Genomic DNA, 17370 nt, shown 5'->3' with positions numbered 1-17370 from the left:
AAGTGACCCACAATGGGAGCTTATGAACATCAGCACTGACTGGCCCTGTAAAAGTGCTCTTAAACTAAAATCTCGTTTTAACCCCATGTTTAATCCTGGCGGCAGCATTGAAGCCTTCCAGGATTTGGTTATCAATGACCTTAAAAAATTCAGAAAAACAAAAAGTAACTTCAAGAAGAATCTTACTCATCGAGAAGAAGAAACACTGTCTAAAATATGTGCATTGGAAAATTATGTCTTCAAACCTGCTGATAAAGGCACTAACATTGTTATAATGAATCGGGAGGATTATATTGCTGAAGCCAACAGGCAACTGAAAGATCCTGATTGCTACAAACTACTAGACAGAGACCCCACGCCAGGTATGAATGATCAACTCTTTAACTTATTGATGAAATGGCAAGAGAAAGGATTACTGGAAGACGAAATGTGCAAATATTTACATCCAAAGTTTCCTGTAATGCCTACCATTTACTTTTTGCCCAAGATCCATAAAAACAAAATCAGACCACCTGGGAGACCTATTGTGACACTATGCGGGGCTCTACTTGAAAATGTGTCCAAACTAGTAGACGAAACTCTAATCAAGTTTGTCACCAGTTTACCGTCATATTTATGAGACACCAAAGATTTTCTCAACAAAATAGACGGTATACCATGGCAAAAAACGTATCAACTAGCAACATTAGATGTGGTGTCACTATATACATCAATAAAACATACCGATGGATTGAAGGCATGTGAATATTTTCTGAAAACAAGATCATTGAATTATTTGGAACATACCAAAATGATTTTAGAGATGATCAATATCTGCCTAACCAACAACAGTTTTCTATTCAACAACAAATTCTACACACAGTTGCAAGGAACAGCCATGGGTACAACATTTGCTCCTGCATATGCAAATTTAACAATGGGATGGTGGGAGAAGTTTATAGTCTGGGTTCCCCCTAATAGCCACCATACGGACAAAGTAGTCCTTTGGTTGCGCTATATAGACGATCTATTTATAATTTGGGATGGAACAACTGAAGATTGGTTGGAGTTTGTGAAATCACTCAATGTCAACGAATATAACCTTCAGTTCACTGAGTGCCACAGTAAGACTGATATTGTGTATCTAGACATTCTTGTAACTGTGGCGGCAGATGGACTAGCTACTGAACTTTACCGGAAACCCACCAGCTCCAACACTCCTCTACATGTAAAAAGTAGTCATCCCACAGCCCTGAAGTGGAGCATCCCATATGGCGAATTTATTCGTACTAGGAGGAATTGTTCACAATTAGACACTTATGATAAGATCTGCAGAGATATGGCCCAGAAATTTCTACAAAGAGGTTATCCTAAAAAAGTACTGGAAAGAGCGTACATTAAAGCGTGACAAAAGGATCGCTCCACTTTACTGATGTCAGAAATTCAGAGAGAGAATGTAAAGGAAGAAACAGATACTCGACTCATTTTGACATTCAGTGAAGCCTCCAAACACATTTGCCATATTATACACAAACATTGGCATGTACTCAAACAAGACGAACATTTGAAGAGCATTCTAGGTCCAAATGTTAACATCACATTCAGACGCTCAACTTCATTGAAGGATAAACTAGTATCCAGTTATATGAGTCCGAAAACCCCACAAAGTACCTCGAGCTGGTTAAATGCCAACCCAAGAGGCTTCCAAAACTGTGCAAAATGCAAAGCCTCTAAATTTGCCAGAAACATCAAAAACTACCTACATCCAGTTTTACAAAAAAATGTGCCCATAAAATCCAGGATCACATGTGAAACAGAATATGTTGTGTATGTGCTTACATGCTCATGTAACAAATGGTATGTGGGCAGCACAATCGGCAAATTGAAACTTCGAATATTGCAACACATAAGAGCTATCAAAAACGTCGATCCCACATACCCTATGGCTTTGCACTTCCAAGAGAAGCATGGAGGCAGATTGGAAGGCTTTGAATATTTCGGCATACACACAGTTCCAAAAACAGCCAGAGGTGGTAATCGAGAACTCTCCCTCAGACAATCTGAAACGAAATACATCTTAGACCTCGAGACCAAGAAACCTAAAGGCCATAACCTAGATGAAGAATTGCACACCTTTCTAGGCACATAATAATAATAATTTTTTTATAAAGGACTGCAAATTTTGGGTAGCCTTGCTCTTCGGCAAGAATCTAAGAATGATAATTATCATAGTATACCTAATTCTTCCTCTTCCTTTCTTTCCTTTCCTCTTTCCTCTGCTTTTCTCTATATACAGACAAGTTTTGTTTAACAAATATAAGTTTACATGTGGTTGTCATTGAGAGATGTTTTTTCACTAGCATTAAGGATAAAAGGTCTATTAACCTAAGAAACTGTTTCATACTACATAACAAGCTTTGAATGAATTTTAGACCAACTTTTCTCTATTTCTATTTCCTTTTTGCTACCTCAATTTTAACATCCTTTTATACCTTTTTTCTTTTTCTTGTTCCTTAATGGGTAAACACAGAATAGGTAACAGTCGATATCTCTGTCTTGTTCCTCTAAGATATGTTTTTAGTATTGTGTTCTTAAAGTCAAAATGCCATTTAAATTAGTGAGCATGAATTACGACAGAAATGTAAAGCACAAATCACTTTATTGATCTTTGTATTGGGAGGCTCATTTTTGTAGCTGCTAAAGCACATTGCACTTTACTTATAAAGTGTTGACTTAGTGGACTGTTAAAAGGCACGGGCACTTTATTAACAGCAGCTAAAATATTGCGTATTTGCACAGTTACTCATTACGTTTGCACTTGCACTTTGGCAGATGCACTAAGCATTCTATCTCAACACTTGAGTATATTCATACAGTGGACTGTTAAAAGGCACTGGCACTTTATTAACAGCAGCGAAAATATTGCGTATTTGCACCGTTACTCATTACGTTAGCACTAGCACTTTAGCAGATGCACTAAGCATTTTATCTCAACACCTTAGTATATTCATACAAAGACCAAAAAATCCCTATCAGAGATTTACATACAATAGAGATCAGAAACTTTATTGATCTTTATATTGGGAGGTTTACTTTTGTACCTGCTAAAGCACATTGCACTTTACCTATAATGGGTTGGCCCAGTGGACTGTTAAAGGACATTGCCACTCTATTAATAGCCGTTAACCTTTGCGTAATCCTAATCAGAGATTTATATACAACAAAGGTCAACAATTGGCTAATTAAAAACGTACATAAATTGAAAATGAGCATTTACCATAAAGTACTACATAAATGCGGTGACGTATGCAAATGTATTAGCATGGAAATTTTGTTTTTACAGTAATCTTGGTAAAACAGTTAAGTCTTAGATGCCACATTAGTTTGCCGTATACAAAAATAGGTAATTACAGTCCGAGCAATGGTTATACTCTTTTCACTCCTTCTTTACTCTTTTTTCACTCTAGATTCAAAATGTAATGAATGTTAGAGGAAAATGCATTTTCAAATATGGCCGCCGTTTTTAACTAGGAGATTGTGTGTTATGCATTACCACTGTCTATCCTGAAACCATAGAGTGACTGTTAGATTTATAGTCCATTTTCTGTGTTCCTTACCCCTAACGTGAACAAGCGGTTTGTTGCCGCGAAACGCGTCGTTGTTTTCGTGTCTTTTTCTCTCTCTGGACATTATAATTATTAAAGTCATTTTGTGTCTGCAAACATCCTGACTTCCTGACTCTGGGTTTGGAAAGGACTCTTCAAATCCAAACCTCTTCCCGGAGTGCCATCCACTTTTCCTGCACCTTGGTACGGGAATTTTCTTTCTGATATATATATATATATGTTTTTATTAGGTTTTTAATACATTAAGACAAACCTATGATATTCCATATCCAAAATGTATCTCAACAGATACCAAAGATCAATTCATCCTGTATGGTTAAGGGTTATATCTCAGTCTATGCACAATATTGCCTTATCCCGCTAAATCTTCGCCAGATTGTTCCCTGCGGCTGCAAATATTGTCCTGTACTGGGTATTTATTTGTTGCAATAAAGGTTTCCATATAGTATTACATTTTTTTAGGGAACCTCTCACCCGTGCTGTCAGGTTTTCCATTGCTATTATTTCCTATATCTTTTTTGTCCATAGGACTAGTGACAGGCTTTCTGGTTTGCCCTTTATAGCGAGGATGGCCAGCTTCAAGACCATCACGATTTTATTTATGAGCGATGTACAGTTTTTCTTCACCTTTTCTTCTGATTCTGGCAGTAGTCCCAATAATATAAATGTAGGTGTTAGACTGTGTTGCACCACTGTTGCTTCTCAGATATGTTTCCTTCTTCCCTCCAAAGTCCTCTGAGTTTTGACCACTCCCCTAGAATATGGGATAGGGTTCTTTTTTCACTGCAAAGCCTCCCGCATTGATCCTGTAGCGTTTGATTGATGCTGTGCATCCTCACTGGAGTGTAGTACCATCTGTGTGGGATCTTGAGATGCCGTTCTATGTGTATATATTGACCCTTTCCATGCTTTTTTATTTATGTAATCCCACTCTTCAGCCGTGACTTTACGGTTTAATTATTTTTCCCACTTTCCCTGATGTACCCATTCCTCTCTTTGGTTGTTATCGGTCAAGCAATTATATAGGTTCCCTATTGGTCCCATCATGTTTGTCACTTCTTGAAAGGTTTGCTCGAATGGGGTTATTTTCGGAGACGCTTCCTTTTTATTGCTTTCTTGGTTTGCCCAATCTTTCAATAGCTGGTAGCGGTATTCTGTCGGTTTCTTGTAAATTGAACTCCAATTTGCATTGATTGAATGGTTGTCCACCAGTTTCCTGCATCCTCCTCTGTACCAGTGATCAAACCCCTTATCGATCATACTGGGGTAAACCATCCATTGGCGTGAAGGGGGGGTGCTCATCCGACCACTCCTTCATGCAATCATATCCCACACTTCCATTGTGTCTCTTGCCATTAAATTAATGAACAGGCCCTTCTACCTTTGGGCTTTAGTTAGCCATGGTTGTTTCCATATGTTTATGTTTATGTTTATTGTGTTTATATAGCACTTACTGTCCGCCTGTTCCAGGAAGACCCAATGTTTCTCTGATTCAGCTTGCATTCATTCTGCCACCACTCTTATTTGTGCAGTCAGGTAATACTGTCCAGCTTGCTTGCTAGCATTCTTTTACTACCCATTCTTGACCCCCCCCCCTCCGCCGAAGAACGGCATAATGAAACCTTGTACTCCTTTAAGTGTTAAATGGGGATTATTAAATTAAGCGGGACATTCTGGACTAGATACATCAATCAAGGCAGGACATTCCTTTTAATGCTACCTAGCCTCTCTAACCATGTTATGCAGAGCGTTTTACATCCGGGCAAATTCTTTTTTATTGCTTCTATTATATCTGAATAGTTAGCTTGTTCCAATATTTCCCCTTTAGGTGTGATGTTGGCCAGGTATTTTACTGACTTCTCTGCCAAGGCCAGGGGAGCTAAAATGTTTACTTCTTCTTGCATTGCCTCAGTAGATGATATATTTAAGATTTCAAATTTATAAATGTTTACCTTGAATCTAGACACATATTTTACTCTATCGTGTTGGCTTTCACTGACTTGTCGGAAGTCATTAGAAAGAGTATCATATTGTCTACAAAGATCCCAATTTTATGTTCTGTCTCTCCTACTCTTTTCCGATATCCCTGAAATTCCTAATCCTCTCTGCAAATGTGTCTGTAACAAGGACAAAGCCAAGCATCGACAGGGGGCAACCATGGCGGCTACCTCTTTTGTATAGGGCCTGTCTGATATCCATCAATGTTTACTCTAGCTATCAGGTTTTTATAATTTACAGTCATCATGCTCATTGAATAGGGACTGAAGCCGAATTTATGGAGGACCATTTAAGAAAGCACAAATAAGTCTACCATATATTTTACAAACATATGCTAATGATAGTGATGCCAATGGTCATGAGCAGAAACCACATCTGTTCACATTTTAGACTTGATCAGAAATGCACTTCCAATAGATGGTATCCCAATGTTTTTTGTGGTAGGTTTCATATTTCTATTGTACGTAAAGCAATATTATCTGGTGTGTGTTTTTGTTTGTATGTGTGTGTGTGTGTGTGTGTGTGTGTGTGTGTGTGTGTGTGTGTGTGTGTCGTAAATACACCATCTGCATAGTTATCAGATTAGGACCTTCTTCTGACGCTCTGGCCCCTTGATGGGACTTCATGATCAATCCTTGTTGACTCGTTGCATTATGTATGAGTGTAATAATGGACAGGTTGAACTACTAACCCACTGAAGATCTCCTAGGACGGAATTTAGAAAATGGGCACCAAACTCTGAAAGTGTTGTCCTCCGATTCGCCCAGAAATAGATACAAGCAGGTGTCCCATGGCTTCACACTATGCTGTTCGGAATCAAAGATTGCAGGCTGTGAAGATGGTTCAGAACAGGATGTCCACTCTGATAGATGAACGGAGCCTTGAGTTGTACTTGATGAACTGGGGAACTTGAACAAAAAATGCAACCATATTCTCTACTGAAATCATAAATGAAGTGCAACCAATTGAAAGAAAGGATGATCAATGAGCTGGCCATGGTTTAGGAATGAAATATTTTGCAGAATTGCAAATTGTTTTCCTGGGCTGGGGAGAATATCATCTACGTAAGAAACCAAAACAAAGGACAGTATTTTAATGCATTTTTTAATTCAGGTGGAGCATGTGCTTATTCAAGAGTGACAAGCCCAATGCTTATCCTGCCTTTCTATTCGTTGCACTTCATTTATGATTTTAGATCGGGGCTGACTGGTGTGAGTTCAGCCATGTTTATACAACGGAGACGTAAATTCATATATCCAACACGTATAAAATGATTTGGGGTTTGCAACAAAGTTTTGGTGTATAAACCACATAATGAAAATGAATGAATACACATAGGTATGTAGAGAGACAACTATCTTTGCTGTCTTCTTTGTTTTATAGGTGTCTTAAACCAGTTTTACATTGAAAAAATATCAAAAAGAGAATTTGAGGAACGTCAAGAATTCAAGCAGATAACCCGAACGACTGCAAGTAAGTGACCATGTCTCCGACGCATCCATAGATAATGATATGGCTAGTATTCCTGTCACCATGCGCTCATGTTGACGATCAATGAGGTGTGGTGCGTAGTTCAGACCACGAAAGTCCTACCAAAGGACATGTTTCTTTCAGAAATCATTTTCACTGTAAATTCTCACAAAAGCTACAATATGGCCACCAGCACTCTGAGGCCCTATGGCTGCTACATACAATATTTATTTATGATATTTTTGTGATGCCCAAGCCCAAGGGTATCACAGCGTTTGGTACAATAGCAGAAACATAGGATGAACAACAGAGACACGTATTAGTCGTACTTAAGTGATACAATGATAGATATTAGTCGTACTTATCAAACAGTCACATTTTGAAAGGTTTTTTGAAAATGATGTATGATTGTTCATTCCAGAGATCGGGAGGAATTTTGACTTTACTCATGCTATGCACACACAGTGTCGATCCACAAAACCAGAGAGCATATGGAGTGGCAGCTGAGGGTTCTTGCACGCAGCTTTGCCATGTGGTTCCCTGGTGGTGGATCGGTCATTAACCTTACCGGGCAAATGACCGTCGGGCATGCTGGTAACGCGTGTCCTCTGCTGAACTGAGGTTTTGACACTGCGTGAGATCAATACTCTTCCGTTCTTTCCCATCAGGCTAGAAAAAGACTCATCAGACACAGTACAATAAAATAATGCATTTTAGCTTGCTCGAGAGTCCCATTGTGAGACAGTGCTGCAGCTCCTCCTTTTCACAGACACGTATGTTAACAAGTGGGAAAGTCCCTAACCCGGCATGAGCAATGCTGCCTGTGCCTCCGTATCAGGGGCTTCCCATCTAACTTGCATCCCCTTAGTTAGGAGGAGGCTGTAAACGGGGCTTAATATGTAAAAAAAGAAGTACTGGCGTTCAAATATTTTCTAACACGCACATGACATGTCAGGGTGGCCAACTACCCACCAACTGTTGCCACCACCCACGGCTGCTCCCCATGCTGTCAACATATATGTGGCCAAAGCTGCAACTCCCACCGGCCTATTTTGGTTGACGGATGTGCTCACTGCGGCAGAAGTGTGATCTATAAATGCCAATCAACATACACATCAAATAACATACTAGCCGTGTCTTGTTATGAGACACTTTTAAGTGTGTTTTAAACACAATCATCATTTACATTTTACTCTGATTCTATAGGTGTTTATTTTGTGACTGGCAGTTAAAATAATAAAGATGCCAAAAACACCACATCATAATCAAACTGTGTCTGAAAAAATAAGTACCAGGGCTCATAAATAAGTGCCTGGGGTGAGCCCTGGCAAACACCCCCACAAATTAAGCACTGGCTGTAAGTAAAAACTGTCAGACAGGATTGTATTGGGGTGCGGGCAGAAATGTAGGGATACCATGTGGCTAACAGCCATGCTCCTGAGCTGTTTATCAGCAGGTAACACCATACTCTCACACTGCCTTGAGAGCTAAATAAGGAAGTTCACGTCAAAAAGAGGTTACATTCTATCATGAATGTGCAGCTCACCATTTACCCAGGCCTTGTAAAAGTCCCCCCTTGCATTGCCAACTGTATCCTGATTCCTGACTGTAAACATACTATCATTGAATTCCTTCATAAGGAAGCTTCAGGCACCTGCTTGGCAGTGGCATGGATTGGATTCTGGAAATGCCCTGCTTCACTAAGGCATAGGTCCTTCAAATGTAGGGTGACTAGATGTGCTGGTTTTGCCGGGACTGTCTGGGTATTTGCACCTCTGTCCCGGGGTCCCGAGTCTTTTTTAAGTTTGGCTACCATCCGAGTTTTTGGCCGGATTTCATGATTTTTGTCAAAAGCCAGGATGGTAGCCACCCGATCCCCAAATCCTAGATGGGTTTTTTAAACTTAAAATAGCCTCGGGTCCCCGGCCCTGCAATATGACACGGGACAGGCCACCCACATGGAAGTAGGACTACAGTTTCACCGCTGAAACTGTAGTCCTACTTCTATGTCAGTGGCCTGTCCCGGTTTTTTATTTTCAGAATCTGGTCACTCTATTCTGATGGGATGCCCCTTTCCTTGGTAAATACATTTTGAGTTGCGCATGTGTCATGGTTTGGCCTTGCCTGACACATTTGTCTATAAAAGAACACATACATCAAAATGTATTTAAAACCCTTGGCTTTGTAAATTCTTTAAGGTTCAGCGCTTTTTTTTAACGCTTCAGATAATTCCTTTAAGAAATAGTTATTGGCCTCTTCAGAGTTGTGTGTCTGCTGTTGGTTGACTTTGGCGCTGGTTTCAAAACGCCTACGTTTAGAGTTCATTTGTCAATATATGAAATATGCTAGAGAAAGAGGAACTCCTTGAAACAGTCATTTCCAGTTTGATTCGTGGCACGTCTGAAAGCTCATCTGCACCACTTCAGCACTTAAGGTGTGTCAATGGCTACGCCTTCAAGCACTTATGTTCAAAACCGCCTGAATGTCTAATTGGGAGGCAAAAGTGGCGCCAGAAATATTTTTCAAAGGGGCCTCACATTGCACCAGATCTATGATGTTTTCCTGCAAGCCTTTTTCACCAAAGCCTGGTTCGCCGAGCACGGTTACGCTGCTCATTTGCCATGAGCGCTCCCTTCTCTGCCCTCTCCCAAAGTAGAGGGCACCGTAGCAACCCCATTTGTCTAGAACTGCCCTCCTCTCCTCACGCCCGGCCTGTGTTCTGTGTGAGATGCTCCGGCAACACACAGTCTCCTGACCAGCCCTTCTGAGTCCCATATATAAAATCACAAGCACACCACACAAATGCATGCATACCAACCCCCATAATCCCACAGCCTCCTCCTTACCTCACCATCTGCGGCCACTTTCCTGATCCGCCAGTGTATGGCAATAAGCGCATGCGCTGTTCCCCAACATGTTGCAGTTCAGTGATAGGCCTGTCAGGGACATTTTTACTATGAAAGTGGGTTGAATAATTACACCGTGCAACAGAGACCAAAGTGTTCAATCTGGTTTGGAGGAGATACTCGCACACAAACATTTTTGAAAACATGAGTCCATCTAGTAATTGTAGCATTTGTCCCTGTAGAGGGATTACACATTTGTTACACATGACAAAAATGACATATCACATTGGTTAAAAATTAGGAATATAATACTGGCTTTATAAAAAAAGATTTTCTAAGTAATGTGGGAGGGGAGTGGATGACAGAGGGGGTAAGGGAAGTGGAAAGCTAAAATATCCACACAAAAGATGGCAGAGTTCCCTGTAGGCCAGTGCCCCACTGACTGCCTGCATCACCTACAAAGCAGTCTCAACCAACACTACTCTACCTCGTCAAGAAACTCATCACCTTCACACTACTAGTAGCCACAATATCACACGACCGTAAGTACAGAACTGCAAAGAGGGGAAAGACAGGCTGTTTCCTGCTCTGCACCCCAACTCAGGACAAGCTACCAATGTAGAAAGGACCGCCCCCCTCCATCCTACTCTTCAAAGAACATTTCGGCCATCCCTGATAGCTCTAATGAAACCACTTCTCGCAACCCCCATCCTCATCTCCCCTGCCCATCCCTGCCCCTCGCCAATGCGGCATCCTACTTGTAAGAACCTTGAGGTGAACCTTGAGGTGTCCCCTGTGTACAGCTCTCCATTTCTTCCCAGCTGTGTTTGTGTCTTCTAAAGCCATTACATGCACACATAATAAACTCTTACCTACCAACCTAGCATTGATAGTCTTAGGTAGGGCGTGCACTCCCCTTATAGTGCCATCACTAAACACAAGTTCTTCTAAGCATGACTATAAGAGTTACAACGAAATAACCGTGAATTACTTTTGCATATCTATTAATGCTATCGAAAGCAACACAGTTTTAGTTGTTGCTGTATTGATTTTCTCAATGAATCTATGAACTTAATCAGCCATTTCCCCTCCCACTGTGAACCCACAATGTAGTGCATTGTAATTGGGGAAACGCTGAGCTTTACCAATGTCACTGACCTCCCTTCAATTGCATCACATTGTATTTCTCCCAGGTAGCTGCCATCGTCCCCCTCCACCATCTCAAGCCCCCGGCCGCTGTGTGAATTGCAGGACTCAATTTGATATTTAGACTGATGACTGCAGAGTCTATTTCTGGTGCTTCTACCTTGGTTTCCTTTATTTAAATGTATTTATATATGCAGGTTTTAAACATGTAATTATACTAGGAAGAGAAAAAACGAATGAAGAGTTGGATGCACCGATACTATTATTTAAAAGTAACAAAAACTTGGTAGCAATGGAACAAAAAGGAAATGGAAGGGAAGTAAACTAATATATTGAATACCCAATGCATGGTCAAGACGGCACAGCCAAGACTATCTATTTGGTGTTCTAGCTGGATTTCTGTCCTTTCCAGGATGGTTATCATGTCTGGGACTGAACCTTGGGAATTGGAAATAGATCTTGGTGGCTGAGCAGACCCTCACAGATCTCGTATAAAAAGAGTTGACACTTCTGATGTGTCTTGACTGCTTGCTTTAGGATGACTAGTCTCATATAAAATATATGCAGTCATGTTCCCCCCTTCATCTGCAATTAAATAGGGGATTTAGTTCAACTGAGGTCTCACCATGGGGATTCTTAAGAACGGGTGTAAAAAGTATCGAATTATCTTAAAACTGCAGCCCTTAGTCCTTCTCTCCCTCCCTGCTGTAACTCTGTGTCCCTCCCTGCTATAACTCTGTCTTCTCTGGCAGCAAGCCTCTTGGGTTTGAAGAGGCCACACATTTCTTTCTTAGCAGGTTGTTGAATCCTTCTTGGTTTTGACTGTTCTTGGCAGGATGCTGAAATGCATCTCTTGCATTGACTTGAAAACTGGCACCATCAACCCTAGGACCTAGGTTGCCATGATGGGGTTCAGGCATCAGAGTCTTATGCAGGTGTTGGACCCCAGGATTAGTATGCATTATGTGCTCTTTCCTTGATGTGTAGCCCCGACATAGATTGTTCTTCTAAAGCCCCCACTGACATCCAAGTTCTTGCCAGTACCAAATCACTTGGCCTACTTTCAGAACTTTGGATACGTTCACTGTCTCCCACATCTCCCCTTTACACAAATCCACTCTGCTCCTTATACCTCTTCACTCTCTTGACATTTTCTACCTTCCTCCTAGCTGACCTTTTTGTCATCTCTCCATGCAGTCGATACCTCCACCTCATTGCTCCACCCTACTACTCTCTTTTCTGAATCACCTCCTCCTCCAAACTCATCTTCTCTGTTCATTATTTTCTTCACTTCTCCATTGTGAGGGGGGATAGCTCAGGGGCAACATGTTCATCTTGGAAGCAAGACAACACAGGTTTGAATCCCGATCCCACACTTAGAAAGTAATCTCTGGTATTTAGTGTGTTATAAAAGAACAATTTTAATATAATATAATAACTAGCTCCCTCCTCAACTACACTTTGAATTCACTTCCTCTGACACCCTACTTCTATCCTCTTTTTAGCTCTGTTCTTCTCTCTCTTTCCTAAAGTAAACTGTAAACATGGAGACTACTTCAATATAAAACGAGAGAGGCCTTGCCTAAAAGATTGTTTTATGCAAGATTTTCACCACTTACTACCGTGATAAAAATGGTGCACCTGCGAGATACAAATTATTACGTATGCACCTAAGAGACAGTCTTCAACAAGTAAAAGAAAGTATCACACACTATCACCATTTTGAGACTCTTTTTTTTAGTAAATTGTGTCCAGAAATTGGAGGATAAGGCCCATACCTCTGGAGTATGATTACCAGCAAAACATCCCAGCCACCTCCACAACATGTATTTTGCAGCTCGGAAACTGAAATTAACAATCCCAGGATTTCACCATGTTTTCATATTCCTAATATTTTTTGCAGAAGATGCACTTGTAAATTATAAAATATTATTCATTTTCAACCATTGTACCTTCTGTTCAGTTTGAAAATGGTACAGGACTGCACATGTAAACCTAGATTCAACTTGAAGCCCGACCCCAGTAATTTGTGTCATAAGACCTCAGATCATGAGTTGGTTGTTTTACTACAGTGAGAATCACAGACCAGGATTCGTCCAAACGAGTTTTCCAGGCTGTGATCACAAGATATGTGTTCAAAGCTTAAGCTTGTACTAATCAGTATTATGGAAAATAGTGTGTTTGAGATGTAACACTGGCGACCTTGTGGGGCCGGAAATGGCATTTTATGCAGATACACATGAACCTACTTAATATCATAGCAAGTTTTTACGAGGTTAGTGGACAACAGTTTTTTATAAAAACAGGTATATGAGTGCACTTAATCCTTACATGATACGCACGTAATTCTTGTTGCACCATATGCAATGCAGTGTAACAATGGCAACTGGGTCTTGTACAACATCCTCCAGCAATTTGGATGGTTTCACTGCATGTGGCCTTGTGAGAAAAGAGGGGTTGTCGATGTAAGTGGGATAGAGAGAGTCAGTTACGAAACCTGTGGTGTAGATGAGTGCGAGCCAGGTTTACCTGAATCCTGGTGGCGATATGGTAACATGGGTATGGTTGAGAGACTTTGGCATGTACTAATCTGGATAGCAGAGGCCAAGTTCTGATTGATAAATAACAATGCAGAATATCTTGGTTAGTGGCTGATATGGGGATGTGTGTTAGAGCTAAAGGTATGAGTTTTGCCATAGCTTTATAAATGATGGTGTGGTGATTGATAGGCATGAGGTCTCTGTGAGCAATTGTGTGTGTGTATGTAAGATGGTAAGAGGATTCAGAGGTGAGCTTGTTAACCTAGTAGTACAGTGGGATAGACTTGCGAGGGTTACATGTAATTGGTATCTCTTGATTTGGTAGGTGTCGTTTCCACAATAAGGTTGTGTGTAGCCTGACCAGACGAGTACATTCTCAAATAGTCGTTTCCTGATTTGTGTTTGGGTTAATTGTGCGTTTTGTATGACTTTAGAGGGGTGTCACCTTTGTATTGAGATTACTAAGAGTGGGCTTCTGCCATTGACGCTACCGTTTTTGGGGACCCAACTTTGCACCTGCAAAACCTGGAATGTGTTCAAAAAAGATGAGTGGTTATTTCTTACGCTCCTTTTGGTCACTCTGTCCCCTCTTTTGACCACTTTTTCTCCTCCACGCCCACTTTACCACATGGCACCGTGAAGCATTCGCCTACCACGCTGGCCACAATCCAAAATACGAATAAATAAAAACAAAATAACAGAATACACTTATTTCAATGTTAGCATATGTATCTGAATTAAGAAACGTATTGTAAACGCTGCATAGGTGCTCCTTGCAAATTACCGTTTCTATTCATTTTTAGGCCAATGGAAAATCTTCAGTGAGGGAGAAGCGGAAATCAGCGAGCTGTGTGAGACCAGAGTGTGCAGGACAGAGCTAGAAGACTTGGTGAAAGTCCTGTACCTGGAGAGACCTGACAAAAGCCACTGCTAGGTGAGAAGGAAGTGGAACTCCTGAAAGAAAATGGAGGAAAAGAACATCAGCAGCTGGACTGCGGTAGCCCTGACCTTACCTAGCATTGCCTGAAATCAAGGACGTTTGCATGGCTCGTCACAACCAACAATACCAATGTAGTTGTCTAATCACACCCTAAGTCTTGAAACTCTGTGCGGTGCCATATGTTTGAGAAAGCACCACAACCTCAATGTAGTACTGCAGGGCTGGAGAATTGTAATTGTTTTTTTATAGCACGCTTAATACTGAAGAGGTTTCTAAGTGCAGACACGGGATTCAAACCTGTGTTGCTCTGCATTGTCTTGCTTCCAAGACGCGTTGCACTGAGCTATATTACCCATGCATAAGAGATGAAGAGCCTGTTTTACAAAAATGTTTTAACATGGGAAAGTCCCAATGAATATATTTTTTAAAGCAGGCAGGAAGTGTCCAGTCTGCACCTACTAGGTCAGGAGCAGTGCCTAAAGAAAGTGACAATTAAGTAGTGTTGGAGGGAACCAGGCTTACATATCGTTCATATTTTTGTAAGATACCTTATTTGTTATTCAGTCCTAAAATGCTTGTTTTTTAATGGAATTGCACCGGCAGCCTTATGATGGAGATTCTACTGCCCCACCAGATTTTAAGGTCTGGGCAATATTGCATGATGTAAATACTGCCTGATTATGAGTTGAAATAACACAGAACACGCTTCCAAAATGTTTATAAAAAATGTAGAAGTCTGAGTCATTAACATTTGTTTTCCTGCCTTGAAGGCATGTGTTTCCCCTCATTGTGGGAAGAAAATGCTGATGGGCTCTTCCGAAGGAGCTGAGATGGCAAGAATCTCAGATGCCCCCCTTCTCAGAACCATCGCCTTGCAATGCACAGAAGGGTCAGTCCTGACCCGTTGTTGCATTTTCAGGTACGACGTTCATTCACAGACAGTCATTTATTTGAGAGTTTGTTTTTGATTAAATGTTTTATCAAAAAAACGAATTGAAAAACATAGGGGTCTCTGAGGAAGGGTATATAAACTGTAGGGGAATAGGGCATAGTGTTAAATTAATAGGGGTGGAGGTTGGGAGGAACCCTCCAAAAAGAAAACAAAAATAATTGCGATGAGTTTTTTAGAAAAAAACAATTCGGCAAAAAATCCATCGAAAAAATGACCATCGATAAATCAACATAGAAGCGATGTCCATCCTAGAAATGTGGAAGATGTGGATTTTTGAAAAAAAGGCAAATAGTGCCTGTAGATTTTCTAAAATAATGCATGTAGTATTTCTGGAAATCTGCATCCTGTATCTTCTTCCCAGCGGTTTTCTCAAAAGTTAGGCGGATTTTCAGACATACAACATATAGTAGCAGATATTACTGCATGCTGAATTTCTCCTAACCCTTAATTAGGCCGGAGTGCCCTAACAAAATGTCTCAAATTCGGATGCTTTTCCGCTTTTACAGTGAAAAAAATAAAAATAAATAAAAGATGTCTTCTTTTCTCCTGATAAGGTGTACTTCTAAGAACAGATCTTTTACTGTTGCTAATTTAGTCACTTTGTGAAATGTGAAATAGCTCAAGCAGTCGAGGGGAGACCCATCGATTCATTGCTTGTTCTTACTTATCACCTTTTTGTATGTATATATATTTGAATTTTGTATACAAGGGGGGCTTTTGAGAGGACTTGGTGGTTCATTGCTCTGTGTAGCACTAGGTCTTGCATGTCATGGACAGTGGTACCTGGCCTATGATGATGTACAGGGGGCTCAAGCTCTGCCTTTTCAGTGGCTATTTACTTTTATTAAACTTCACTTGTTTTATGTTGTGCTTTTGATAGAGAAGTGAACTTATGGCAATAACATATACTATAAAAATGTTGACTGCAAAAATGTTGACTGAGTTTGTTACTTAACATTCAAAAAAATGGAACAATATTTTTTTACTCTCTATCAATCCTTTGATCTGACATACCCCTTGCCCCCCATTCCACCGGCCACTCACTTGCTTCCATGGAGGAAACTGACAGCCCTTTTCAACTAAGGATACCACTTTGCTCCATGGCACATATTTTGTTGTGGGTAGTGAAGGCATGAGCACCCCATACCATCAAAACTGCCACAGTTGAATAATCTGAGAAAGTTCAAGGAGCGGAACGACTGAATCTTAACGGCAAGCTGTCCTGCACACATGGCCCACACATGGCAGTACCACATTTTCTAGCCCTCCCATCACTCTGCAGCTAAAACCAGATACATTACTTTTCCTACATGTACCTTTGGTCAGGAAACCCTAAGTACTCTATCTTAGAAATTGAAAAAATATTTTCTGTATTTTTTTTAATTTCCAGTGCAAGACATACCTTGTGATTGAAAAACACTCTCTAACGTGGAAGATCAGCTGTCTGTTTCAGAAAGATACATTTTAAAAATCTGTTTTAGCTCGAGGCATGACTCAAGCTAGACTTCACACTGGTACAGGAGACATTTCTCAAAACAGAAAGATTGTACAAGTTCTCTTGATCGGTCAGGAGTAACGAAGAGTGATGGAGCCATACTCAATGCATACCGGGCCAGAGTTACCTAATTTTTAACCCCCTGAGGGATATCTGAATATGGGCAGGTCACAGAATACTGGTACAGGTGACATTCATCGATCACAATTAGCAAAGTTCAATAACAAGTATCAGTGAGAAAAAATTGGTGGTGTTATGTGCAGGTGTCTTGACCCCTCTTTGTTGAGTGTGCTGCTTAGATATCAACAACAAAATCTGGCCATTGCTTTCAAATTCTGTATTCAAGGACAAAGGGGAGTGGGTATGTACTATTAAATC

General features: G+C 40.6%; 1 protein-coding gene across 2 annotated transcripts in view; it reads left to right on the top strand.

Annotated features, from left to right (window-relative positions):
- CHRDL1 (chordin like 1) overlaps positions 1–16429 on the top strand; it is an 881325-nt gene extending 864896 nt beyond the window's left edge. For both annotated transcript variants that reach the window (XM_069612612.1, XM_069612613.1), the window contains exons 10-11: positions 6987–7076; positions 14409–16429. In XM_069612612.1, the coding sequence (XP_069468713.1) occupies positions 6987–7076; positions 14409–14539 (221 nt within the window). In that variant the 3' untranslated portion in view covers positions 14540–16429. The remainder of the gene's footprint in view (positions 1–6986; positions 7077–14408) is intronic.
- The last annotated feature ends 941 nt before the right edge of the window (positions 16430–17370 follow it).

This window comes from Ambystoma mexicanum, chromosome 5p (assembly GCF_040938575.1).
Source record: "Ambystoma mexicanum isolate Mex_15411 chromosome 5p, UKY_AmexF1_1, whole genome shotgun sequence".
Lineage (NCBI taxonomy): Eukaryota > Metazoa > Chordata > Amphibia > Caudata > Ambystomatidae > Ambystoma > Ambystoma mexicanum.
Note: the sequence above shows the minus strand (reverse complement) of the source record. Positions and strands in the feature narration are given on the sequence as shown.